General features: G+C 48.8%; 1 protein-coding gene across 1 annotated transcript; it reads left to right on the forward strand.

The window, feature by feature from the left end:
* The first annotated feature begins 1,335 nt into the window (after nucleotides 1–1,335).
* TAB1 (TGF-beta activated kinase 1 (MAP3K7) binding protein 1) lies at nucleotides 1,336–23,761 on the forward strand. The gene is made up of 11 exons (XM_038411785.2): nucleotides 1,336–1,536; nucleotides 3,633–3,769; nucleotides 3,976–4,129; nucleotides 6,565–6,651; nucleotides 7,163–7,301; nucleotides 7,817–7,930; nucleotides 20,844–20,955; nucleotides 21,080–21,224; nucleotides 21,600–21,822; nucleotides 22,146–22,302; nucleotides 23,097–23,761. The coding sequence occupies exons 1-11, from the start codon at nucleotides 1,504–1,506 to the stop codon at nucleotides 23,302–23,304; spliced, it is 1,509 nt and encodes a 502-aa protein (XP_038267713.1). The 5' UTR covers nucleotides 1,336–1,503; the 3' UTR covers nucleotides 23,305–23,761.
* The last annotated feature ends 2,335 nt before the right edge of the window (nucleotides 23,762–26,096 follow it).

Genomic DNA, 26,096 nt, shown 5'->3' on the forward strand with positions numbered 1-26,096 from the left:
TGCCAGCATGGCCACACCACTGTTTTTAGACACTGGCTCAAGGAGAGCTAGCATGTGTGCATCTCCAGGCTGGGAATTGCCACTCTGGCTGCAGTGCAGACATAGCCATGTCTGGCCAGGGAGGGGAGAAAGAAGTGCTGGGGTGAGAGGAAGAGGGAGAGGGAGAGGACACGGAGATGGTGTGTGGCAGAGAGGGAAAGTCCAGACCCACTGGAGAAAGGTGGGGGCTGGGTCAGAGGCTGAGGCCCTGCTAAGAACCCAGCTGGCAGGAAGCTGATCCCCAGGGCAGCTGGGCAGAGTCCACGCCACAGGGCCCAAGCCATGTGCTACATAGGGTTGCCAGGTGTCCGGTTTTTGACCAGAATGCCCAGTCAAAAAGGGACTCTGGCGGCACAGGTCAGCACCGCCAACTGGGCCGTTAAAAGTCCAGTTGGAAGTGCTGCAGAGCTAAGCAGGTTAGTTCCTACCTGTCCTGGCTCCCTGCAAGCGGCCAGCAGGTCTGGCTCCTAGGTGTGTGTGTGTGGGGGGGGGAACGGGGCTCCACACGCTGCCCCCACCCCAAGCACCGACTCTGCACTCCCATTGTCCGGAAACGGGGAACCACAGCCAGTAGGAGCTGCACGGGCGGTGTCTGTGGGTGAGAGCAGCATGCAGAACCACCTGCCCCCCTCCCGCCTAGGAGCCGGACCGGCTGGCCACTTCTGGGGCGCAGCGCGGAGTCAGAACAGACAGGAAGTCTGTCTTAGCCCCCCGCTGCACCGCTAATTGGGAGCTGCTGGAGGTAGGCCCGCACCCCAACCCCCTGCCGCAGCCCTGAGCCCCCCCCAAACCCAGAGCCCCCTCCTGCATCCTAAACCCCTCATCCCTTGGCCCCAGCCCAGAGCCTGCACTCCAAGCCCATAACCCCTCCTGCAACCCAACACCCTGCCTCAACATACAGCCCCCTCCCCCATTCCAAATCCCTCACCTCCACCCCCCCCAGCCTAGAGCCCCCTCTTGCACCCCAAACCCCTCAACCTCACCCCCAGAGCCCACACCCCCAGCTGGAGTCCCCCCCCATACCCGAACTCCCTGCCCCACCCCAGGCCCCCCTCCTCCCATACCCTGAACCCCTCATTTCCTCGCCCCCTCCCGCAGCCCAACTCCCTGCTGGGGGGGGCGGGGGGCGCGCTCAGGGAAGGGGCGGGGCTAGAGTGCTCAGTCTTGTGCCATGAGAAAGTGAGCAACCCTAATCCACAGCCTGGCCCGCCCCGGGGGGGCCGCTCTGCGCACAGTGGGGCAGCCCAGGCGGGGGGCCCGCAGGGTCAGGGAATAACCCCCCGCTGAGGGCGGGCCCCCAGCACCAGGCAGCGGCCCCGGCCCCGGCCCTAGCGCGGCCCCTGCGGCGCTTCCGCTGCCCGCTAGGGGGCGCTGCGCGCTCCCCAAACCCCCCGGCCCGGCCCGGCCGCCGCTTTCGGCGCCTCTGCGGGGCTGGGACCGGCGTGTCTCAGCGGCTGCTGCAAGATGGCGGCGCAAAGGAGGAGCCTGCTGCAGAGTGTGAGTGAGAGCCCCCCCCCCCCGCCTCCAATGGCCCGGCGCTGTGTGTGGGGGGGAGATGACTCCCCTGCTGGGGGCACACGCGGGGCTGTGGGGTAGGAGTGTCTATGGGGGGCACAGGCAGGGGGTGGGGTGTCTGGGGGCACAGGCAAGGGGGTGTGTATGGGGGGCATAGGCAGGGGGTGTGGGGTGTGTCTGGGGGCACAGGCAAGGGGGTGAGGTGTCCGGGGGAACAGGCAAGGGGGTGTGTATGGGGGGCACAGGCAAGGGGGTGTGGGGTGTGTATGGGGGCACAGACAGAGGGGTGAGGTGTCTGGGGGCACAGGCAAGGGGGTGTGTATGGGGGGCATAGGCAGGGGGTGTGGGGTGTGTCTGGGGGCACAGGCAAGGGGGTGAGGTGTCCGGGGGAACAGGCAAGGGGGTGTGTATGGGGGGCACAGGCAAGGGGGTGTGGGGTGTGTATGGGGGCACAGACAGAGGGGTGAGGTGTCTGGGGGAACAGGCAAGGGGGTGTGTATGGGGGGCATAGGCAGGGGGTGTGGGGTGTGTCTGGGGGCACAGGCAAGGGGGTGAGGTGTCTGGGGGAACAGGCAAGGGGGTGTGTATGGGGGGCATAGGCAGGGGGTGTGGGGTGTGTCTGGGGGCACAGACAGAGGGGTGAGGTGTCCGGGGGAACAGGCAAGGGGGTGTGTATGGGGGGCATAGGCAGGGGGTGTGGGGTGTGTCTGGGGGCACAGACAGAGGGGTGAGGTGTCCGGGGGAACAGGCAAGGGGGTGTGTATGGGGGGCATAGGCAGGGGGTGTGGGGTGTGTATGGGGGCACAGACAGAGGGGTGAGGTGTCTGGGGGAACAGGCAAGGGGGTGTGTATGGGGGGCATAGGCAGGGGGTGTGGGGTGTGTCTGGGGGCACAGACAGAGGGGTGAGGTGTCTGGGGGAACAGGCAAGGGGGTGTGTATGGGGGGCATAGGCAGGGGGTGTGGGGTGTGTCTGGGGGCACAGACAGAGGGGTGAGGTGTCCGGGGGAACAGGCAAGGGGGTGTGTATGGGGGGCATAGGCAGGGGGTGTGGGGTGTGTCTGGGGGCACAGACAGAGGGGTGAGGTGTCTGGGGGAACAGGCAAGGGGGTGTGTATGGGGGGCATAGGCAGGGGGTGTGGGGTGTGTATGGGGGCACAGGCAAGGGGGTGAGCTGTCTATGGGGGCACAGGCAGGGGGGTGGGGGCTACCCTGTCTCCCCGCCTGGGGGTGTGTGTGGAGAGAGCACAGGGGAGGAGGGGGGTGGCTGTTGGGTGTCTGAGGGGCACAGGGAGGGGGTGGGTGAAGGGGATTATATTCCCCGCTGGAGGACTGTGAGGGTTCTAGGGAGGGGTGTGAGACCCCTGCCAGCATATGAGTGTGTGGGGGGGGGTACCTGCATGCTCAGGGATGTGTGGTGTGTGCTCACCTAGAAGCAGTGTCTTTCTCTTCAGGGAAGCAGATGTCTATAGGAGGCATGTATATGGGAAAGCTGATTTGGGTGGGGAGGTGTGCTTTGTGTTTTGGAGGGATGGTTTTGGGAAGTGACTGTGCAGCTTTCTGGAGGAAACGTTTTCCGGGTGAAAAGTTGTCTCTGGGCAGGGTGGAGTAATTATGCCCCCAAGAGTTCCTCACTATTTACCTTCACAACAGTAGATTGTTTCATGTTCCTTTGCTGGCTGCGGTTGGATGTGTGCACCGCAAAACCTGATCAGTCTGTTCCCCAAGTTCACCTGTACTCCTGCCCTAGAAGCATGAAAGATTACACCAGGCTTCTTCTGGGGCAGTTAATGCTCTGCTGTTTTGAGTGTGAGATTCTGATGTGCATTTCAGTCCTGTTTCCTTGTTAGCAAGGGCTGGAGGTGCAGCTAGTGCCTCTGGCTTCTCAGCTTCAGAGTGGGAGAGTGGTGGTAAGTGATTTCGCTTGGGCAGCAAGGAATAAGAGGTCACTGGCTAGGTAGCTGCGTTCAGGACTGGGATGAAGTAGGTGGATGGTGCTCCATCCTGTGCAGAACCCAGTGTCCCTAGTTCTGAACCAGTTGGGATTCTACATGGGATCTTTCCTGTTTTTGTTCCCCAGGAGCAGCAGCCAAGCTGGACAGATGACTTGCCCCTCTGCCAGCTGTCTGGGGTGGGCTCAGCTCCAAATCGTTCCTACAGTGCAGATGGTAAGGGGACAGAAGGCCACCCGTGGGAGGATAACTGGCTGAAATTCAGGTAAGTGGGCTGCAGGTGGAGATAGAAGCTCACAGATGGAGAGGCAGGACAGAAGTGGTGTGTGGCTTTTTACAGTAGGGGGTCAGAAATGGGGCAGAATTAGAGTGTACAAGGCTTGTTAGGAGAGGCTCACAGTGGTGCTATCTGTCCCTGTCATGGTACCTCACACCTGCCCTTAACCCCTCCACCCTGACCCTCTCTGGCAGGAGTGAGAACAACTACTACCTCTATGGGGTCTTCAATGGCTACGATGGCAACCGGGTCACCAACTTCGTGGGCCAGAGGCTCTCCGCGGAGCTGTTGCTGGGCCAGCTAAATGCAGATCACAGTGATGCTGATGTGCGCCGGGTCCTGCTGCAGGTAATGGAATTCTGGCTGTGGAGACCCCATGCCTCCCCCTGCATCAACACCCCACTCCCTTTTTTGCCTCAGGGTAAACAATGTCCTGGCTCTTAAAGGGTGGGGAGAAGATTGTGGACATCTGGCAGGAGCTGGGAGCGCACTTGGCTTGAGAACGAACAACACTATTCATTTCACTTTCGTCTAGCCTTCCTCTGTTGCTCTACTTCCGTTAGTGCAGTGTTGACAATTCTGCAGGAAGCTGCATTCAGCCTTTCTTGGACACAGGAACAGGTCAGCTTAAGAAGGGGATTATAAGGAGAAACAAAGTGACTGTAGAGATGGAAGGGACCTCAAACGTTCATCAAATCCAGCCCTTTGCTCTGAGGCAGGACCAAATAAACCTAGACCATCTCTGACAGTTGTTTGTCCATCCTGTTTCTTAAAAACCTCCAACAGTGGGAATTCAACAACTTCCTTTGGAAGTCGATTCCAGAATTTAACTACCCTTTTAGTTAGAAAGTTTTTCCTAATATCTAATCTAAATCTCCATTGATGCTGGTTAAGCCCCATTACTTCTTGTCCTACCTTCTGCTGACATGGAGAACAATTGATCACAATCCTTTTTGTAACAGCCCTTATTATATTTGAAGACAGTCAGCAGGTCCCTGCCTCAGTGTTCTTTTCTTAAAACTAAATGGGCCCAGTTTTTTTTTTTTTTTAAATCATTCCTCATAGGTAAAGTTTTCTAAACCTTTTATCATTTTTGTTGCTCTCTGGACTCTCTCCAATTCATCCTCATCTTTCTTAAAATGTGGTGCCCAGAATTGGACCCAGTACTCCAGCTGAGGCCTCAGGAATGCCGAGTAGAGCAGGACAGTTACCTCTCATGTCTTACATACAACACTCCTATTAATACACCCCAGAATGCTATTAGCCTTTTTTGCAACTGCATCACATTGTTGGCTCATATTCAGTTTGTGATTCAGTATAACTCCAGGACCTTTTCAGCTGTGCTACCCCCTAGCCAGTTATTTCCCATTTTGTAGTTATGCATTTGATTTTTCTGTCCTAAGTGAAGTACTTTGCTCTTGTCTTTATTTAATTTCATCTTGTTGATTTCAGACCAGTTCTATAATTTGTCAAGGTCTTTTTGAATTCTAATCTTGTCCTCCAGTGTGCTTTCAATCCCTCCCAGCTCGGTGTCATCCACAAATTTTACAAGCATACTCTCCACTCCATTATCCAAGTCATTAATGAAAATATTGACTAAAGTACCAGACCCAGGACTGACTCCTGAGGGACCCCACTAGATACATTATCCCAGTTTGATAGCAAACAATTGATAACTACTCTTTGAGTACAGTTTTTCAACCAGTTGGATACCCACCTAATAGTGATTTCATCTAGACTGCATTTTTCTTAGTTTTCTTATGAGAATGTCATGTGGGGCTGTGTCAAAAACCTTACTAAAATCAAGATATATCACTCACGTCTACTGCTTCCACTATGCCAGTAATTCTGTCAAAGAAGGAAATTAGGTTGGACTGGGATGATTTGTTCTTAACAAATCCATTCTGACTATTCTTTATAACCCTATTATCCTCGAGGTGCTTACAAATTGATTATTTAATAAATTGTTCCAGTATCTCTCCAGGTATTGAAGTTAGGATGACTGGTCTATAATTCCCTGGGTCCTCTTCATTCCCCTTTTTAAAGATGGGTACTATGTTTGCTGTTCTCCAGTCCTCTGGGACTTCATTCCTCCTCTGTGAGTTCTTGAAAATAATTGCTAATGCTTCTGAGATTGCGTAGCTAGTTCATTAAGTACCCTAGGAAGAATTTAATCAGGCCCTGCCAACTTGAATACATTTAATTTATCTAAATATTCGTTAACCTTTTCTTTCCATATTTTGGCTTGTGTTCCTTCCCTCCCACTACACCCACCAGTGAAGTGCAACGACTTTGAAGTGGAATGGTGAAACTGGGTAACAGCATGTAGGAATATTACGCAACAGTTAAGGGCAGGAAATGAAAAATTAAACTCAATATTAATTGTGTTGGGTATCTGGTCAGCACTGACCTTTTTTGTGTATAATAGTGAGTGAAGGGAAAACATTTAGGATGTGGGGAGATGGGATTGTGAAACCATTTCGTAAAGCAGCGGTAGATCTCTCTGGTCTCCCTGTGAGTTTAATTTTTCATTTCCTGCCCTTAACTGTTGCGTAATATTCCTACGTGCTGTTACCCAGTTTCACCATTCCACTTCAAAGTGGTTGCACTTCACTGGTGGGTGTAGTGATCCCTGTGTATATACAAGTCTATACATCATTTGTAAAGTTGTTGAGTAGTGTAAGTTTTTGTTAGGATGGAAGGTAAGCAGACATCAGATTGCTGTGTTTGCAAAACAGCTGCTGTTAACTTGTCTCCTGTTAATATTTCCTGTCCCCTCGTAGGCTTTTGATGTGGCAGAAAGAAGTTTTCTGGAGTCCATTGATGATGCTTTGGCAGAGAAGGCCAGCCTTCAATCCCAACTGCCAGAGGTAATCTGACTTTAGTGAAGGGATGCATTCCTGCCCCCTCCAAATTGCTCGATGGTGATCATTTGTTGGCTTGTGTGAAATGATTTAGGGGTGTCAATCCAATTCCCAGCATTCCCACATCACATTAACCCACCATCACCATTGGCACTACTTGGACCCCTTACTGTTAGCCTCAGCAGAGAGGCCAAGAGCTGAATGGGTCATGGAGACTAAACTCCGTACTCACCATTATAGGTGTGTTCCTTCTAAGACAAGGCTGAGGCATACAGGCAGGGAAGTGGGCATGGCCTCTGTGCCTATGAAGTGTCTGTTCTGCCAATAAACAGGACTTCTATCTCCAAGGTATGTCAAATCTGGCACTATTATTTTTCAGTGCTAAACAATGTGCTCAGCTCTGCACAAAACACAAGATTAAAGATGGTCCCTGCCCTGAAGAGCTTACAGTGTCTGGTTGTGATTTCGATGCCATGGGTTGTGTAGGGTTAAGCTCCCCCCTTATCCTGTGTTCTAGGGAGTACCCCACCACCAGCTGCCTTCTCAGTTCCAGAAGATTCTGGAGAGATTAAAGGCCTTGGAGCGGGAGATCTCTGGAGGAGCTATGGCTATTGTGGCTGTCATACTCAACAACAAGCTCTACATCGCCAATGTGGGTGTGTTCCTCTTCTTCATCTGCTTGATCTTGATATTTCTGAGGGTGGCTGCAGCTCTGGCAAAGTGAGGAGAACCTGAGTTTGGGGAACAATTGGATTGCTTCTTACATTGTGAGAAATGCACTTGAGTTATTTGGGGATGGCAGTGAAATCAAAATGGTCCAGAAGCTGTTTGCTAGGTCTGCGCCTCTCCAAAGGTTGGCTGATGTAATGTTTGTGACCAAAGACACATGGGAAAGGTGCTGAGTACAGTAGTGTGGTTCCCTAGGGAAGAAAGGAACTGTCTGTGTTTGCGGGCACTGGTTGAGGACTGGATTAGGGGTTGGTCCAGATTGTTTTGTACGCTATTGAGGGGCTGTTCGTAGGAGATTGCAGTGAAGGTTTGTGTGCTCTTCATTCCCTTCCCTCTTTTCCTCCCTATTTCTCCTACAATCCTATTGGATTTTCTCCCTCTCTTCCACCTCTCCACCCCCACTTTATAGTCACCAGGTCCTCACATGCTGCTCCCACCACAGGTACAAACCGCGCACTGCTGTGCAAGTCTACAATGGACGGGTTGCAGGTGACACAGCTGAATGTGGATCACACCACTGAGAATGAGGATGAGCTCTTCCGCTTCTCCCAGCTGGGTAAGCGATCATAGAATATCAAGGTTGGAAGGGACCTCAGGAGGTCATCTTGTCCAACCACCTGCTCAAAGCAGGACCCAATCCCCAGCTAAATTATCCCAGCCAGGGCTTTGTCAAGCCTGACCTTAAAAACTTCAAAGGAAGGAGATTACACCCACCTCCTTAGGTAACACATTCCAGTGCTTCACCACCCTCCTAGTGAAAAAGCTTTCCTAATATCCAACCTAAACCTCCCCCACTGCAACTTGAGACCATTACTCCTTGTCAAGGTTCCTTCCCCACTCTGAACTCTAGGGAACAGATGTGGGGACCTGCATGAAAACCTCCTAAGCTTACTTTTACCAGCTTAGGTTGAAACTTTCCCAAGGTACAAACTATTTTACTTTTTGCCCTTGGACTTTCGCTGCCACCACCAAATGTCTAACTGGGTTTATTATTGGGAAAGAGTTGTTTGGAAACGTCTTCCCCCCCCCAAAATCCTTCTTGGGGAAGGTTTGATAAAAATCCTCACCAATTTGCATAGGTGACCACAGACCCAAACCCTTGGATCGTAAGAACAATGAAAAAGCTTTCAGTTTCTTAAAAAAAGAATTTTAATAGAAGAAAAAGTAAAAAAGAATCACTTCTATAAAATCAGGATGGTAAATAAAACTTACAGGATAATGAGATTCAAAACATAGAGAATCCCTCTAGGCAAAACCTTAAGTTACAAAAAGACACAAAAACAGGAATATCCATTCCATTCAGCACAGCTTATTTTCTCAGCCTTTTAAAGAAATCATAATCTAACGCATATCTAGCTAGATTACTTACTAAATTCTAAGACTCCATTCCTTTTCTGTCCCAGGCAAAAGCCTCACCCAGACAGACACAGACCCTTTGTTTCTTCCCCCCTCCAGCTTTGAAAGTATCTTGTCTCCTCATTGGTCATTTTGGTCAGGTGCCAGCGAGGTTAACCTAGCTTTTTAACCCTTTACAGGTGAAAGGGCTTTTCCTCTGGGCAGGAGGGATTTTAAAGGTGTTTACCCTTCCCTTTATATTTATGACACACACCCCAAATCACAGATAGGGTGAAACGCTGGCTGGGATTTCTTCCTGGAGCTCTAGGAAAAAACAGAGTTAATAAGACACACGCACCTCTAAATATACTACCAAGTATATAAAGACTAACAATATTTTCTACATCTCAAGGATGATTTTAACCAGTTGATTCTGGGAAACTTTCACGGGAGAGTGCATCAGCCACTTTGTTAGAAGCTCCTGAGATGTGTTGGATGTCGAAATCAAAATCTTGGAGAGCTAAACTCCACCAAATAAGTTTTTTGTTATTTCCCGTGGTGGTATGAAGCCACTGTAGCGCAGTATGGTTGGTTTGCAGATGGAAACGCCGTCCCCAAACATAGGGGTGTAGCTTTTCCAGAACGTAGACAATGGCGTAACATTCTTTTTCCGTGACTGACCAGTTGCTTTCCCTCTCAGACAGCTTCTTGCTGAGAAACACTACAGGGTGGAATTCTTGATCCGGTCCTTCCTGCATTAAAACTGCTCCAACACCACGCTCGGACGCATCGGTGGTTACTAGAAACCATTTGTCAAAGTCTGGGGTCCTTAGTACGGGGTCAGACATCAGTGTCACTTTAAGCTGGTTAAAGGCCTTCTGACACTCTTCGGTCCACTGAACGGCATTTGGCTGTTTCTTTTTGGTTAGGTCTGTCAGTGGGGCGGCGATTAGGCTGTATTGCGGTACAAATCGCCTGTAATAACTGGCCAAGCCTAAGAAGGATTGAACCTGTTTCTTTGACCTTGGGACAGGCCACTTTTGGATAGCATCCACTTTGACCTGTAGGCGGTTGATAATTCTTTGACCCACCTGGCGTCCAAGGTAAGTCACTCTGTTTAGGCCTATTTGACACTTCTTAGCCTTAACAGTTAGTCCTGCCTCCCTAAGACTTTTTGTAGATGTTCCAGGTGTTCTGCCCAGGAAACCGAAAATAAGGCCACGTCGTCAAGGTAGGCGACTGCATATTCCTCTAATCCCGCTAGGAGACAATCTACAAGTTTTTGGAAGGTGGTGGGTGCATTCATTAAATTGCATACATTAAATTCATACAGCCCGACGTGTGGTGAAGGCTGACCTTTCCTTGGCGGATTCATCTAGTGATACCTGCCAGTATCCCTTGGTTAAGTCCAAGGTAGAGATGAACTGGGCCCGTCCCAGTTTCTCTAATAGTTCATCTGTGCGTGGCATTGGATAGTTGTCTGGGTGAGTTACAGCATTTAGCTTACGGTAGTCCATGCAAAAACGTATCTCCCCATCTAATTTGGGAACTAGAACCACTGGAGATGCCCATGCATTGCTAGAGGGGTGGATTACACCCATCTGTAACATATCCTGGATCTCCCGTCCTATAGCAGTTTTAGCTTGAGGAGACATCCAGTAAGGTTGGACTTTAATTGGGTGAGCATTACCTGTGTCAATGGAGTGGTATGCCCGTTCAGTCAGTCCTGGGGTGGCTGAGAACGTCGGAGCGTAGCTAGTGCACAGTTCCTGGATCTGCTGTCGCTGCATACGCCCAAGGGTCATGGAGAGGTTCACCTCTTCCACGCCACCAGTACTTTTCCCTTCGTAGTAGACACCTTCAGGCCACTCAGCATCATCTCCTCCCTGGGCTGTAAACTGACAAACCTTTAATTCTCTGGAATAAAAGGGCTTTAGAGAATTAATATGATATACCTTTAGGCTTTCGGTTGGAGGTGGAGAATGATATGAGATAATTAACAGCTCCCAGGCGCTCCTGGACCGTGAATTGCCCTTCCCATGACACTTCCATTTTATGGGCCTGGAGTGCCTTTAAGACCATAACCTGGTCCCCTACTTTGGAGGAAAGCTCTCTGGAATGTTTATCATACCACGCTTTTTGCTCTTTTTGAGCATCCTGTAGGTTTTCTTTAGCAAGGGCTAGAGAGGTTCGGAGCATGTTTTGTAGGTTGGTTAGTTCCTGGAGAAGGTGTAAATCCCTCCCATTGCTGCTTCACCAACTGTAACGGCCCCTTAAGCTTGCGGCCATATACAAGTTCAAATGGTGAAAACCCTAAACTAGGATGTGGTACAGCTCTGTAGGCAAAGAGCAACTGCTGCAACACTAGGTCCCAATCATTGGAGTGCTCATTTATGAATTTACGTATCATGGCCCCCAAAGTTCCATTAAACTTCTCCACCATGCCATTTGTTTGATGGTGATAAGGAGTAGCAACCAAGTGATTTACCCCATGAGCTTCCCAAAGGCTTTCCATAGTTCCTGCCAGGAAATTAGTTCCTGCATCTGTGAGGATGTCGGAGGGCCAACCTACCCTGGCAAAAACCTCTGCTAGTGCCTAGCACACACTTTTAGCCCTGGTGTTGCTTAGAGCTACTGCTTCCAGCCATCAGGTGGCAAAATCCATGAAAGTCAGTATGTACTGCTTTCCTCTGGGTGTCTTTTTCAGAAAAGGACCCAGAATATCCACAGCTACTCGCTGAAATGGAACTTCAATGATGGGGAGTGGCTAGAGAGGGTCTTTGACCTGGTTTTGGGGTTTTCCCACTTTTTGGCATACCTCACAAGACTGGACATAGGTAGAAACATCCTTTCCCATTCCCTCCCAATGGAATGACCTCCCCAACCGGTCTTTGGTCCTGTTCACCCCAGCATGGCCACTAGGATGATCGTGGGCTAAGCTCAAGAGCTTGACCCGGTACTTAGTTGGAACTACCAATTGTCTCTGAGGATGCCAGTCTTCCTGGTGTCCACCAGAAAGAGTTTCCTTGTATAAAAGTCCTCTTTCTACAACAAACCGGGATCGATTAGACGAGCTGAGAGGCGGTGGGTTCCTCCATGCCGACGTCCAAGCTCTCTGGAGGCTTTCATCTGCTTCCTGCTCGGCCTGGAACTGTTTCCTTGATGCTGGAGACATCAGTTCCTCATTGGATTGTGGACCTATGCTTGGTCCCTCTGGAAGCGATGTAGGGGATGGGGCTGTTTCCGTTGACTGTGAACCATTCTTTGCTGGTGCACTATGTTGGATGTTGGGGTTCAGGCTCCGGCTGAGCCTCTTGTGTAGGGTTATTGGCTGCTGCCGGTTCAGGTTCGGTGGGGCCCTCTGGTGTTGGGGTTGCAAGTACTGGATTCAGTGTGGGCAATGGGTCTGGTGCAGGTTGTTCCGCTGGTTCCGGTTCTGGGACTGGCTCTGTCTGGGTCTCTGGGACTGGATCCACTACTGCTTTTGCAGACATTGGCCTGGTGTCCGGGTCCAGCACCTCTGACCGGGTCCTGGTAGAAGTTTCCGGAGCAGAGCTGGGCGTGACGGCTTGTTTAGCCTGGCTGCGGGTGACCATTCCCACCCTCTTGGCTCGCTTCACATGATTGGCCAAGTTTTCCCCCAACAGCATGGGGATGGGATAATCATCATAGACTGCAAAAGTCCACATTCCTGACCAGCCCTTGCATTGGACAGGCAACTTGGCTGTAGGCAAATTGAAAGAGTTTGACTTGAAGGGTTAAATCATCACTTGGATCTCTGGGTTGATTAAAGTGGGGTCCGCTAAGGAATCATGGATAGCCGACACTTGTGTTCCGGTGTCCCTCCACGTGGTGACCTTCTTCCCGTCCACACTCACAGTTTCCCTCCGCTCCAAGGGTATCTGGGAGGTATCTGGGCCTGAGGACCTCTGGGGAGATTCTGGTGCAATGAACTGTAATCTGTTGGGGTTCTTGGGGCAGTTGGCCTTTACATGCCCCAGCTCACTACATCTAAAACATCGTCCAGCTGACGGGTCACTGGGGTGAGGTGGATTGCTGGAGAACAGTGTGGTGGGACGATAAGGTGGCTGGAGGGTTCCTTGGGGGGTAGTTGGGGCCATGGGCAGCCCCCGGTAGTAGGGGGTAGTCTGAGGTTGTCCCTTCTGGTATCTGCTCCAACTGCGACCAGTTTTTTTCTTTTCTGCCACCTCCACCCATTTGGCTCCAATCTTCCCCGCCTCGATTACAGTTTTGGGCTTCCCATCTAGGATGTATCTTTCTATTTCCTCAGGAACACCCTCTAAGAACTGCTCCATTTGCATTAGGAAGGGCAAATCTGCTGGAGATTTAACACTTGCTCCTGATATCCAGGCATCCCAGTGTTTCACAATGTGGTAGGCATGTCGGGTAAATGACATGTCTGGTTTCCACCTTAGGGCTCTGAATCGCTCACGGGAATGCTCGGGGGTTAGCCCCATTCTGACTCTCGCCTTGGTTTTAAACAGTTTATATTGGTTCATTTGTTCCTTAGGCATTTCAGCCGCCACCTCAGCTAAGGGTCCACTGAGCTGCAGCCTCAGCTCTACCATGTATTGGTCTGTAGAGATGCTGTACCCAAGTCAGGCCCTTTTGAAGTTTTCTAAGAAGGCCTCGGTATCATCGCCTGCCTTGTAGGTGGGGAACTTTTTGGGATGGGAAGTGGTACCTGGAGAAGGATTGCTAGGGTTTGTTGGTATATTCTGCTGAGCCTTTGCCTTCTCCATCTCCAGTGCATGCTTCCTCTTTTTTCTTCTCCAGTTCTTTGGCCCTTGCCTCCATTTCTTTTTCCTTTGCCTCCATTGTTTTCCTGTGGGCAGCCTCTTGGTTTTTTTCTGCCTCCATCGCTCTCCTGTGAGCAGCCTCTCAGTGTTGTTCTTCCTCTTTCGCTGCCTCCATTTCTTTGTCCTTTGCCTCCATTTCTCTCCTGCGGGCAGCTTCTAGGGTTTTTTCTGCCTCTTTCACTGCCTCCAGTCTGGCTAACTCCAGTTTGTGTTTTGTCTTGGTTTCTGTCATCTTTATCTCTCTGTTTTTAACTAACTTTACACCAGAGGGTTAGAAATAAAACAAACAAACACAAAAAAACTTGCCTTGTAAAATTTTACTGTGCTGTAATATGATACCTATATTCTCTGATAGTGATTGTCAGCCTACAGAAAAATCCAAAAAAAACCCCCAACAACTACAAAATAAAACAAAACAAAACAACCCTAACACCTTTGGCTCCAGGCAAATAGGCAGAAAACCCCTCTAGTTGCTCTTAGGTTAAAAAAAAAAAATTCTTCTTCCAGTCTGTGAAGACTGGTGAATTTCCCTGCAGGAGGTTAACTACCCTGCCTTTAGGTAGAGAAAACTTCAGCTCACAAAAGACAATTCCCTTTTGTCTCTGCTCTGGCCCCAAAGCAGAGAAAAAACTGACTGTTTTCAGCCAAAACCCTACTTTTTAGCAGCCCAAAGGAAAAAAAAAATTTCCTTTTCAAATCTGTGCTTCTGGTTCAAAAAATCTCAAAATGATTTCAAGTTAATCCCACCACTTTGCCACCATGTCAAAGTTCCTTCCCCACTCTGAACTCTAGGGTACAGATGAGGTGTCCTGCATGAAAACCTCCTAAGCTTACTTTTACCAGTTTAGGTTAAAACTTTCCCAAGGTACAAACTATTTTACCTTTTGCCCTTGGACTTTTGCTGCCTCCACTAAATGTCTAACCGGGTTTTTTATTAGGAAAGAGCCGTTTGGAAACTTCTTTCCCCCCAAAATCCTCACCAAAACCTTGCACCCCCCTTCCTGGGGAAGGTTTGATAAAAAACCTCACCAATTTGCATTGGTGACTACAGACCCAAACCCTTGGATCTTAACAACAATGAAAAAGCATTCAGTTTCTTAAAAAAAGAATTTTAATAGAAGAAAAAGTAAAAAAGAATCAACTCTGTAAAATCAGGATGGTAAATACCTTACAGGGTAATTAGATTCAAAACACACAAAATCCCTCTAGGCAAAACCTTAAGTTACAAAAAGACACAAAAACAGGAATATGCATTCCATTCAGCACAGCTTATTTTCTCAGCCATTTAAAGAAATCATAATTCATAGATACTAGGGTCAGAAGGGACCATTCTGATCATCTAGTCTGACCCCCTGCACAACGCAGGCCACAGAATCTCACCCACCCACTCGTACGAAAAACCTCACCTATGTCTGAGCTATTGAAGTCCTCAAATTGTGGTTTAAAGACTTCAAGGAGCAGAGAATCCTCCCTCAAGTGACCCATGCTGCAGAGGAAGGCGAAAAACCTCCAGGGCCTCTCCAATCTGCCCTGGAGGAAAATTCCTTCCCGACCCCAAATATGGCGATCAGCTAAACCCTGAGCATATGGGCAAGATTCACCAGCCAGATCCTACAGAAAATTCTTTCCTGGGTAACTCAGATCCCATCCATCTAATATCCCATCTCTGGGGATTAGGCCTATTTACCCTGAACATTTAAAGATCAGTTACTTACCAAAATCCCATTATCCCATCATACCATCTCCTCCATAAACTTATCAAGTAGAATCTTAAAGCCAGATAGATCTTTTGCCCCCACTGCTTCCCTTGGAAGGCTATTCCAAAACTTCACTCCTCTGATGGTTAGAAACCTTCATCAAATTTCAATCTAAACTTCCTGGTGGCCAGTTTATACCCATTTGTTCTTGTGTCCACATTGGTGCTGAGCTTAAATAATCCCTCTGATATATTTATAGAGAGCAATCATATCTCCCCTCAACCTTCTTTTAGTTAGGCTAAACAAGCCAAGCTCCTTAAGTCTCCTTTCATAAGACAAGTTTTCCATTCCTCGGATCATCCTAGTAGCCCTTCTCTGTACCTGCTCCAGTTTGAATTCATCCTTTTTAAACATGGGAGACCAGAACTGCACACAGTATTCTAGGTGAGGTCTCACCAGTGCCTTGTATAACGGTACTAAAACCTCCTTATCCCTACTGGAAATGCCTCTCCTGATGCATCCCAAAACCGCATTAGCTTTTTTCACAGCCATATCACATTGGCAGCTCATAGTCATCCTATGATCAACTAATACTCCAAGGTCCTCTTCTTCCGTTACTTCTAATTGATGCGTCCCCAACTTATAACTAAAATTCTTGTTATTAATCCCTAAATGCATAACCTTACACTTCTCACTATTAAATTTCATCCTATTACTATTACTCCAGTTTATAAGGTCATCCAGATCCTCCTGTATAATATCCCGATCCTTCTCTAAATTGGCAATACCTCCCAGCTTTGTATCATCTGCAAACTTTATTAGCATGCTCCCACTTTTTGTGCTAAGGTCAGTAATAAAAAGATTAAATAAGATTGGTCCCAAAACCGATCCCTGAGGAACTCCACTGGTAACCTCCCTCCAGCCTGACACTTTGCCTTTCAGAATAATCTAACGCATATCTAGCTAGATTACTTACTAAATTCTAAGACTCCATTCCTTTTCTGTCCCAGGCAAAAGCCTCACCCAGACAGACACAGACCCTTTGTTTCTTTCCCCCTCCAGCTTTGAAAGTATCTTGTCTCCTCATTGGTCATTTTGGTCAGGTGCCAGCGAGGTTAACCTAGCTTCTTAACCCTTTACAGGTGAAAGGGCTTTTCCTCTGGGCAGGAGGGATTTTAAAGGTGTTTACCCTTCCTTTTATTTTCATGACACTCCTCATTCTGTCATCTGCTACCACTGAGAACAGTCTAGATCCATCCTCTTTGGAACCCCCTTTCAGGTAGTTGAAAGCAGCTATCAAATCCCCTCTCATTCTTCTCTTCTGCAGACTAAACAATCCCAGTTCCCTCAGGCTCTCCTCATAAGTCATGTGTTTCAGTCCCCTAATCATTTTTGTTGCCCTCCGCTGGATGCTTTCCAATTTTTTCGCATCCTTCTTGTGGTGTGGGGCCCAAAACTGGACACGGTACTCCAGATGAGACCTCACCCATGTCAAATAGATCATGTCCCTCGATCTGCTGGCAGTGCCCCTGCTTATACATCACAAAATGCCATTGGCCTTCTTGGCAACAAGGGCACACTGTTGACTCGTATTCAGCTTTTCATCCATTGTAACCCCTAGGTCCTTTTCTGCAGAACTGCTGCCTAGCCATTCGATTCTGAGTCTGTAGCGGTGCATGGGATTCTTCCATCCTAAGTGCAGAACTCTGCACTTGTCCGTGTTGAACCTCATCAGATTTCTTTTGGCCCAATCTTAATTTGTCTAGGTCCCTCTGTATCCTATCCCTACCCTCCAGTGTATCTCCCTCTCCTCCCAGTTTAGTGTCATCTGCAAACTTGCTGAGGGTGCAATCCACGCCATCCTCCAGATCATTAATGAAGATATTGAACAAAACCGGTCCCAGGACCGACCCTTGGGGCACTCCGCTTGAAACCAGCTGCCAGCTAGACATGGAGCCATTGCTCACTACCCATTGAGCCCAACAATCTAGCCAGCTTTCTATCCACCTTATAGTCCATTCATCCAGCCCATACTTCTTTAACTTGTTGGCAAGAATACTGTGGGAGACCGTGTCAAAAGCTTTGCTAAAGTCAAGGAATAACGCATCCACTGCTTTCCCCTCATCCACAGAGCCAGTTATCTCATCATAGAAGGCAAGTAGATTAGTCAGGCATGACTTGCCCTTGGTGAATCCATGCTGACTGTTCCTGATCACTTTCCTCTCCTCTAAGTGCTTCAAAATTGATTCCTTGAGGACCTGCTCCATGATTTTTCCAGGGACTGAGGTGAGGCTGACTGGCCTGTAGTTCCCTAGATCCTCCTCCTTCCCTTTTTTAAAGATGGGCACTACATTAGCCTTTTTCCAGTTGTCTGGGACCTCCCCCGATCACCATGAGTTTTCAAAGATAATGGCCAATGGCTCTGCAATCACATCCACCAACTCCTTTAGCACTCTCGGATGCAGCGCATCCAGCCCCATGGACTTGTGCTCGTCCACCTTTTCTAAATAGTCCCGAACCACTTCTTTCTCCACAGAGGGCTGGTCACCTCCTCCCCATGCTGTACTGCCCAGTGCAGTCTGGGAGCTGACCTTGTTCATGAAGACAGAGGCAAAAAAGCATTTGAGTACATTAGCTTTTTCCACATCCTCTGTCACTAGGTTGCCTCCCTCATTCAGTAAGGAGCCCACACTTTCCTTGAGTTTCTTCTTGTTGCTAACATACCTGAAGAAACCCTTCTTGTTACTCTTAACATCTCTTGCTAGCTGCAACTCCAGGTGTGATTTGGCCTTCCTGATTTCACTCCTGCATGCCTGAGCAATATTTTTATACTCCTTCCTGGTCATTTGTCCAATCTTCCACTTCTTGTAAGCTTCTTTTTTGTGTTTAAGATCAGCAAGGATTTCACTGTTAAGCCAAGCTGGTCGCCTGCCGTATTTACTATTCTTTCTACACATCCGGATGGTTTGTTCCTGTAATCTCAATAAGGATTCTTTAAAATACAGCCAGCTCTCCTGGACTCCTTTCCCCCTCATGTTATTCTCCCAGGGGATCCTGCCCATCAGTTCCCTGAGGGAGTCAAAGTCTGCTTTTCTGAAGTCCAGGTCCGTATTCTGCTGCTCTCCTTTCTTCCTTGTGTCAGGATCCTGAACTTGACCATCTCATGGTTACTGCCTCCCAGGTTCCCATCCACTTTTGCTTCCCGGTTCATGAGCAGCAGGTCAAGAAGAGCTCTGCCCCTAGTTGGTTCCACCAGCACTTGCACCAGGAAATTGTCCCCTACGCTTTCCAAAAATGTCCTGGATTGTCTGTGCACTGCTGTATTGCTCTCCCAGCAGATTTCTGGGTGATTGAAGTCTCCCATGAGAACCAGGGCCTGCGATCTAGTAACTTGCGTGGGTTGCCGGAAGAAAGCCTCGTTCACCTCATCCCCCAGTCCGGTGGTCTATAGCAGACTCCCACCACGACATCACCCTTGTTGCTCACACTTCTAAACTTAATCCAGAGACTCTCAGGTTTTTCTGCAATTTCATGCTTGAGCTCTGAGCAGTCATACTGCTCCCTTACATACAATGCAACTCCCCCACCTTTTCTGCCCTGCCTGTCCTTCCTGAACAGTTTAGGACTGTGATGAGTCCCAGGAAGAGGGGAGCTGTGTTCAGTGGATCCAGAGATAGGCAGTCCTCTGCGTGATGATGCAGGTGATGAAAGAGCAGTCAGGGCTAGGTCCAGTTCCATCCATAGTTGTGTCTGCCTCACAAAACCCCCCTCTCATCTGGCACTATTTTGGACTTTTGCTGGCAAGTCAAGCAGAGAGGCCAAGGAATGAATGAGCCATGGTGATTGAACTCCCTTCTGACCCCAGAGTAGGTCCCTCCAGGGCTAGGATGACATATATTAATGAGGAATAATATGGAATTGGAGCTCGCACTGCTACTACCGCCTGTGCTGTGTCTGTTGTGGGGATAGAGAGGATTTTGTCTCAAAGGCTGTCAGTCCAGCACCTTACATCTTGTTCCCCAGAAGCTCCTGGGAAGTAGCTATGAGCTGGAGGGGCATTCTGGGTTGTGATATATGCAACCGAGCACCCACAAAAACCAGTGGTAGTCCAAGGCTTATGGACTACACAGTCAAATAAGGCTCCTTTTCCCCAGGGCCCCATGCTGCGCACTCTGCTGCCTGCACACCCAATCCGTTATCCAGTCAGTGTATCCTACTTGATTCTGTCTATAGTTACATCCACCTCTAATGTCAGTGAACTGTATCAGAAGTTTAACATTGTTCCTGATGCTCTCCCTTACTTGGTTAAGCTGTGTTTTGGTTGTGCCTTCTGGTTTTACTGGTAATTGATATCTAACTCCTAGCAGCCTTTATGCAACTCTTGAGACTGACAGGCATATGTAAAGGCTGGAGCATACACACTTACTGGTCAGCAAACCAGGAGCCTATTTGTATTGGTCTGTCAATTGCAAGAATCATCCATGCCAGGAGCCAGCAAGTCAGCCACACTAAATGGCTGAGTCAGTCTCAGCCTGCAGCAGATTTCAGGGCTGTGCCTTCCTATTGGGAGTAGATGTTGGACCCTCCACATTGTGAATGTGATTGGAATCAGATGGGAGTCTGACCTGGACTCCTGTGTTCACCTTGGGCTGGTGACAGTCACCCTCTAGAACTAATTTTTTCCAAAATTCTTTTGTGCCTATTGTCCAGTCATAATTAGGAACATGGGACCTGCCAGCGCAGATCAGACTCTAGAGGCCTGCCTAGTCCAGAATTCTGTCTCTAATAGTAGTCACGACCCGATGATTCAATGGAAGGTGCTGGAACCCCCAGAATGGACAACTAACCTGTCCAGATGAGAAGTTCCTTCCTAACCGCAGCTAGTTAGTGATTGGTTTATGCTCTGAAGCATAAGGATTTATATTCCTTTTCCTTCTAACTTTTTTGCCATATAAGTGCCTGCTTGCTGCTCAGATCAGTGGGTTTTTTACCCTTTTCTCCAGAGCAGCTGATGTTAATGTAGGCACCTAATCTGTGAGAGGCATTGAATTTGCTTGTTCTACTCACTCACTCAACCCCTGGATTACAAAGATGGTGCAGTGGGGCTGAAGACGTCATACAGGGGCTGGGATGGCAGTCGCAGATGGAGAGGGAGCTGGACAGAGTCCCTTGCATCTTATTTCACATAAGACACCCTTCTCTCCCTTTTTGCAGGGTCTACAGGCAACCTTGCTGTAAAGTTTGACTGTGCTTCTGGAATTCCTGTACACCCAGCACTGCAGCTAGTGGTGGCGTTGGAACTGGTTGTGGGCTTTTTGTCCCAGGGCCAAGTGTCCAATTCAGTGTGTATGTGTGTGTGCTCTCTTGCTCTTCTCTAAAGTTCCTGGAGCAACTGATGGAGAAAAGCTGTCTCCTTTAAAAACTGGGACAGGATGAGCTGCTCCTCCTCCCTTCCCTGTTGAGTTCCTGAAGGTTTCTTGATGTCTCCATGTCCCTTAATTTACCCTTTGTGGTGTCTTTAACTATGGGTGTTTCCTTTCTTCTTCCTCAGGATACAAGTGCAGGAAATTCAGCAGGTATATCAAAGAATCAATGAACTTTTTTCTGTATCTGTCAGGTTTGGATGCAGGGAAAATAAAGCAAGTTGGAACTATCTGTGGGCAAGAGAGCACCCGGCGCATTGGGGATTACAAGGTCAAATATGGCTACACTGATATTGAACTGCTCAGGTTAGAAAAAGTTCAACTTTGTGGTCTTGCTCTCTCTCCAGCTCTCCTTCCTTCTGAAGGCAGGTTCCCCCTTCCACCTGCCTGCATCACTCTGTTAAATACTAAATCAGCTTTCTCTGTTCAGTGCTGCTAAATCTAAGCCCATCATAGCTGAGCCTGAAATCCATGGAGGGCAGCCATTGGATGGGGTGACTGGCTTCCTGGTACTCATGTCAGAAGGGCTCTACAAAGCTCTGGAGGCGGCTCACGGGCCTGGGCAGGCCAATCAGGTGAGAACTTCCTGGCTGGAGGCATTCCCAAAGGTGTTAAATCATCCCATCGGTGCCAGCTCCACTCATGCAAGCTGCCTTGCACAGATGTCCTGTTAGCACCAGCATGGTTGGGTGCATTATCCAGTCTGCAGTGGGGTGAGTGAGCTGTTCTGGCAGAGTGGTTTTTCCAGGCTGCTTTCCCTGTCTTGAAATGGAGCAGTCCACTGGGGCAGTGGGATGGTTCCAGACTACAAAGGTCAGTTCAGGGTGGGACATTCAGGCCTCTCCAACTATCTGACTGGGCAGTTACCATAAGAACCTTTTATGCTGGATGGCTCGGTCAGGGTTCCCCCAGAATATTCTCCTAAAGTCCTTTTCTCTCTCCACGGTCAGGAGATCGCAGCCATGATCGCCACAGAGTTTGCTAAGCAAACATCGCTAGATGCAGTGGCTCAGGCTGTGGTGGATCGGGTTAAGCGGATCCATTGTGACACCTTTGCCAGTGGTGGGGAACGATCCAAGTTCTGCCCCTGGCATGAGGATATGACGCTGCTGGTGAGGAACTTTGGGTACCCGCTGGGCGAGATGAGCCAGCCCATGCTGACCCCGACACAAGGTATGGGAGGGAGAGAACAGGAAAAAGAGGGGTGGGTGGAGTGGAGATTAGTACCCCTCTGTCCTGCCAACACTGACCTGATGCCAGGGGAAGAAGCCTTCGGTGGAGATTTTGTTCCCCCACACCCTTAAGGGAATTGTCACTTCAATACCAAGGTGTCCTTACACAGTGTGATTCAGAGACTGGAGAGAGCAACTGGGGACATATGGGATCTCAGTAGGCCAGGACGCCCCTCTGGCAGTTGTGGGGAGCTACAGACACTGGGGTTTCCATGCACTCTCCCACATCTCATGACAGTTATGTTCCTTTCCCCCCCTTCTCAGGAGGCCGCATCTATCCTGTCTCTGTGCCATACTCCAGTGCCCAGAGCACAAGCAAGACCAGTGTAACGCTGTCCCTTGTCATGCCTTCCCAAGGCCAGATGGTCAATGGTGCCCACAGCAGCTCCACCCTGGATGAAGCCACACCCACGCTCACTAAGTAAATGCCATGTGCTATTTCAGTACCAATTGTCCCTCCCTGCTTCTCACTCAGTGCGATTTGGGTGGTGGAATAAATAGGATCCTTGGTGGACTGGGTGGTCTAGGAGTCAGTGCCTGGGCAGTGGTAGGGGAGTCTGGGCTCACCCACTCCACTGGACTCAGACCAAGGGCCTCAGGTCAGCTGGCTGGCCCATGGAGAGGCTGTGGCTGTGCAGGTCGCCTGGCTGGCTGGTGGATTGCACACAGGAGAAAAGAAGGGTTGAATTTACATCATATTTTTGGGGAGGGACATTTCTCCGCCATGCAAGATCATGGTTGGCTTTGATTTCAGCACCACCTTTGCCATAGAGAGGGGCATACACCTCCTGCTGTGCCAGTAACTTTTTGGTTCCCACCTTCCAGTTGTTCCAGGAACAGTAGAGCTGCCATATCCACGTTGCAGTTCACATGGTGAAAAGTGCTTCTTGCTGACAGACTCTGCTGTAGGGGCAAGGAAGGAAGTCTGATTTTTCCCTCCTCAGTTTTCTCTTACTCTGTCCTCCACCCCTCAGATGCTCCATGTGTCAGGCCTGTCGTGATGAGGCAGCTCTCTTATCACCTGTGAATATCAGAGTGGATCTGAACATGTCTCCATAATGTTCCTGGAGGAGTGAGGGACTGCAGCTACATGTTTCTGTTAGCCACGGGGAGGGATAATTTGATACGGTTAAGAGGCATTGGCATTTGCGATGCACTAGGCATGGACTGATTAAAATGTACAAGTCTGTGTTCTCTCCCTCTCCTTTTCTGCAGTCAGAGCCCAACAGTGACCCTCCAGTCCACAAACACCCATACCCAGAGCAGCAGCTCGAGCTCAGATGGGGGCCTCTTCCGCTCCCGCCCCTCCCACTCACTCCAGCCAGATGAGGATGGACGTGTTGAGCCCTATGTGGACTTTGCAGAGTTCTACCGGCTTTGGAACATGGACCACGGTGAACAGGGAATATTGACAGTGTCCTGATGTAGGGAGGAGAGGTGTGCCTTGCAACCACCAGGAGCTCGCCCAGAGGAGTGAATGAAGACTGAGGTGAGAATGAAATAACTCCAGGTGGTGGCCAGGTTCTGTCATGAATTGTAACCTGGATCCGGGCTGTGATGAACCCCGGGCTTAGGTGTTGATGCAACTCTCTTATCAACATGTATGTGGCTTTTGCATTTCACCACCTTCTCTGGGAAACCCCATGAATATGGGAAGGGGTCACGAACTTATCCCTCACCGCCAGAATTATGGACAGAGTCAGCAGGGAGTGCTCTGTTATGGCGAGGGCAAGAGAAGATGTCTGTACAGTGGCTGTATATCGTGTGTGTATATATGCAGTCATATATTGCAGTGCAGAAACACTATGCTGTGATACCAGTGTTTAACTCCATAGAAGATGCCTCTGTTTTGCAGAATAAATAATTTATAGCTACTGTCACCTGCGTGGCTTGCTGTGTTTTCTTTAGAGTGAATTTTAGTGCTGGTGAAAGGAAGGTGTTGGGATGACAGCCCTCGAGATTGAAACCTTCAGAACAGGTGAGACAGTCAGTAGCATGCCAGCTTCTCCCTGCATGTGTGTATTGGACCTCTTTGGGAAGGGTCCTTTTTAAGCAAGAGCGCAGGGATTTTAGTCTCCTTGGCTTCTGCAGTTCTTGGACTTTCTTCTTTTAGTGAGGTCATGGCTTGAATAGTTTTAGCTGTAATGCAGAGACTTGTCCAATAGGGAATAAGACCTCTTGTTCACTTCCAGTGGACCGCTGACCACGTGTTGGAGGTAATTACTGGTCTGAGCTTGTCTGGAACTGATAACGTGAAAGGGAAAGGCTCTTTATCCCACTCATAATCTCCTGCCCCATCCAGTCACACAGCTTGGAACTTCAAGTTAAAATGTAACTTCAGATCCTCAGAGAGAAGGTCTGGTCCAGAGAGTGCTCTCGTAAAGTTCCCTCACTTCCCCAGATGCGCTTCTGCCTGCCCCTGGCAGACTCCAGGAATCAAAGAACTGTAGTTACAGAGGGCAAATTGTAGCACAATGAATTAGAAAACGGAACCTTGATGCTGGTCTCTTAGCAAAGGGAGATGTGAGCCTGTCAGCTTCCTAGGAGTATTCTTATCATCGATATGAGAGAGACTGGCCTCGTGGATAGAGCAATGGACTAGCCCTCAGGAGACCTGAGTTCTATTCCCAGCATGGCCATGTCACTTCACCTCTCTATTCCTCTATTTCCCCATCTGTAAAACAGGGAATTGATACCTACCTGCTTTGTAAAGTGCTGATGCAAAATGCTAGCCTAAAAAGAGGTAGCCTAAAAGTTTATTTTTATGTAGTACCCAGAGCATGCGAGGTACTATGCAGACTTTATCTTAGCAGTTGTGCACTGAAGATCTTACAAATGCAAGTTTAGACAGAACAGACTGCTGCTGATAAACAGCAGGATGGACTGTGGGGTGGGGCAGTCAGAGCTGGCAAGAGGATGTCGTTACTTAGTAATATGTTACTTAGTAATGTTTTGAAGGATAAGCGGCGTCCAGGACTGAAATAATATGGGGGTGGAGGAGGAGTAGGGAGTGCTGGAGGACAAGATTAGAGTTTATCAGAAATATGTGGGCCAGACCAGACTAACATAGAAAGCTGCATTTGATCTGAAAAGTACAAAGAAGTGCCCCAAACACATGTCTGGGTGGCTCCCTATATATGCCAAATACAGATGTTGTTGGCTCTGCATGACCCAACTTTGATTCATACTTGCTGTGTGGGTCTTGGCTGCTAATTTTTCTTTCCAAATTATCATAGAAAAGTTCAATTCTCTGCCCTTCTTGGACTTCTGGGAAGGTTGGCGTGCTGGGTATATCTGGGCATGCTGGAGCGGGGCCCCTTGTCAAATCCATTCAAACCTGACAAGGAAATGGCATATGTTGGGCTGAGTGAGGGGATCCCTTTTAAGACAGGAGAGCAGTATGAGCCTCTCTGATGTTCAGTCTGTTGTTGGCTTGATGAGCCCTGGAGATGGAAGTCCTCTCCTTATTTGCAGAACAGCAAGTTTTCCCTACAGTGCACTTCTCCCCTGACTTAGAGGAAATCATGGCCCATTCAGTCCTTGGTGTCTGAGAGTTCTTATAGATGTCTGGGATATCTGTCATCTTAGAATCAGAACTGAGATCCTCACTTGGTTCCCCATAGGCTATGGAACAGCTATCCAATGAGAATGATCTGTCTCTACTGACGTGGACTGAATTGGAGTCGGTGAAAGATTCCAATCCCATCCTCAATTCCCTGTCCTGTATATTGATATCTGTATAAACTGTCCTTCCTAACCTACTTCCCACCCCCATCTATGCTGTAGTCTGAGATCAGTTCCAATGGAAAGTGTTCCACATGTGACTATTTCAGAGAAAAGTTCAAGAATTACCAACACATTTAACAGTACATGCTAAACAAAACTTATCATTTGACCTAATTACTGATTTAGTGAATACAAGGAATGAAGTGGCCGTAGTGCAGTATGTGGATTGCGCTAAGGTGTTCATAGAGAACCCCCACCCCAAAATAAGAACATGGAGAAAAGCTTGCCCTCTTGAAAATTACTACAGCCTGAGTTAGAAATCTAAGTAATGAAAAGACTCCAAAGGTAGGGGAAGATGTATGAATAGAACCACGTTGGCTATAATAGAAATCAGAAGTTAATATCTTAATTAGTGAGTTATAAGAAGATACAGAGTGAGCAGTGATCAAATTCCAAATGATATCTTCTCTCCTGCTCTTCCCCTCCCCC

This window comes from Dermochelys coriacea, chromosome 1, assembly GCF_009764565.3.
Source record: "Dermochelys coriacea isolate rDerCor1 chromosome 1, rDerCor1.pri.v4, whole genome shotgun sequence".
Classification (NCBI taxonomy): Eukaryota; Metazoa; Chordata; order Testudines; family Dermochelyidae; genus Dermochelys; species Dermochelys coriacea.

What these genes read in the sequence shown, in the direction of transcription:
- TAB1 (XM_038411785.2), top strand. Translation starts at nt 1,504, where the DNA reads ATGGCGGCGCAAAGGAGGAGCCTGCTGCAGAGT. An exon ending in TTCAATCCCAACTGCCAGAG is followed by an intron (nt 6,652 to 7,162) that starts GTAATCTGACTT and finishes CCTGTGTTCTAG; the next exon opens with GGAGTACCCCACCACCAGCT. An exon ending in GGCCTGGGCAGGCCAATCAG is followed by an intron (nt 21,225 to 21,599) that starts GTGAGAACTTCC and finishes CTCCACGGTCAG; the next exon opens with GAGATCGCAGCCATGATCGC.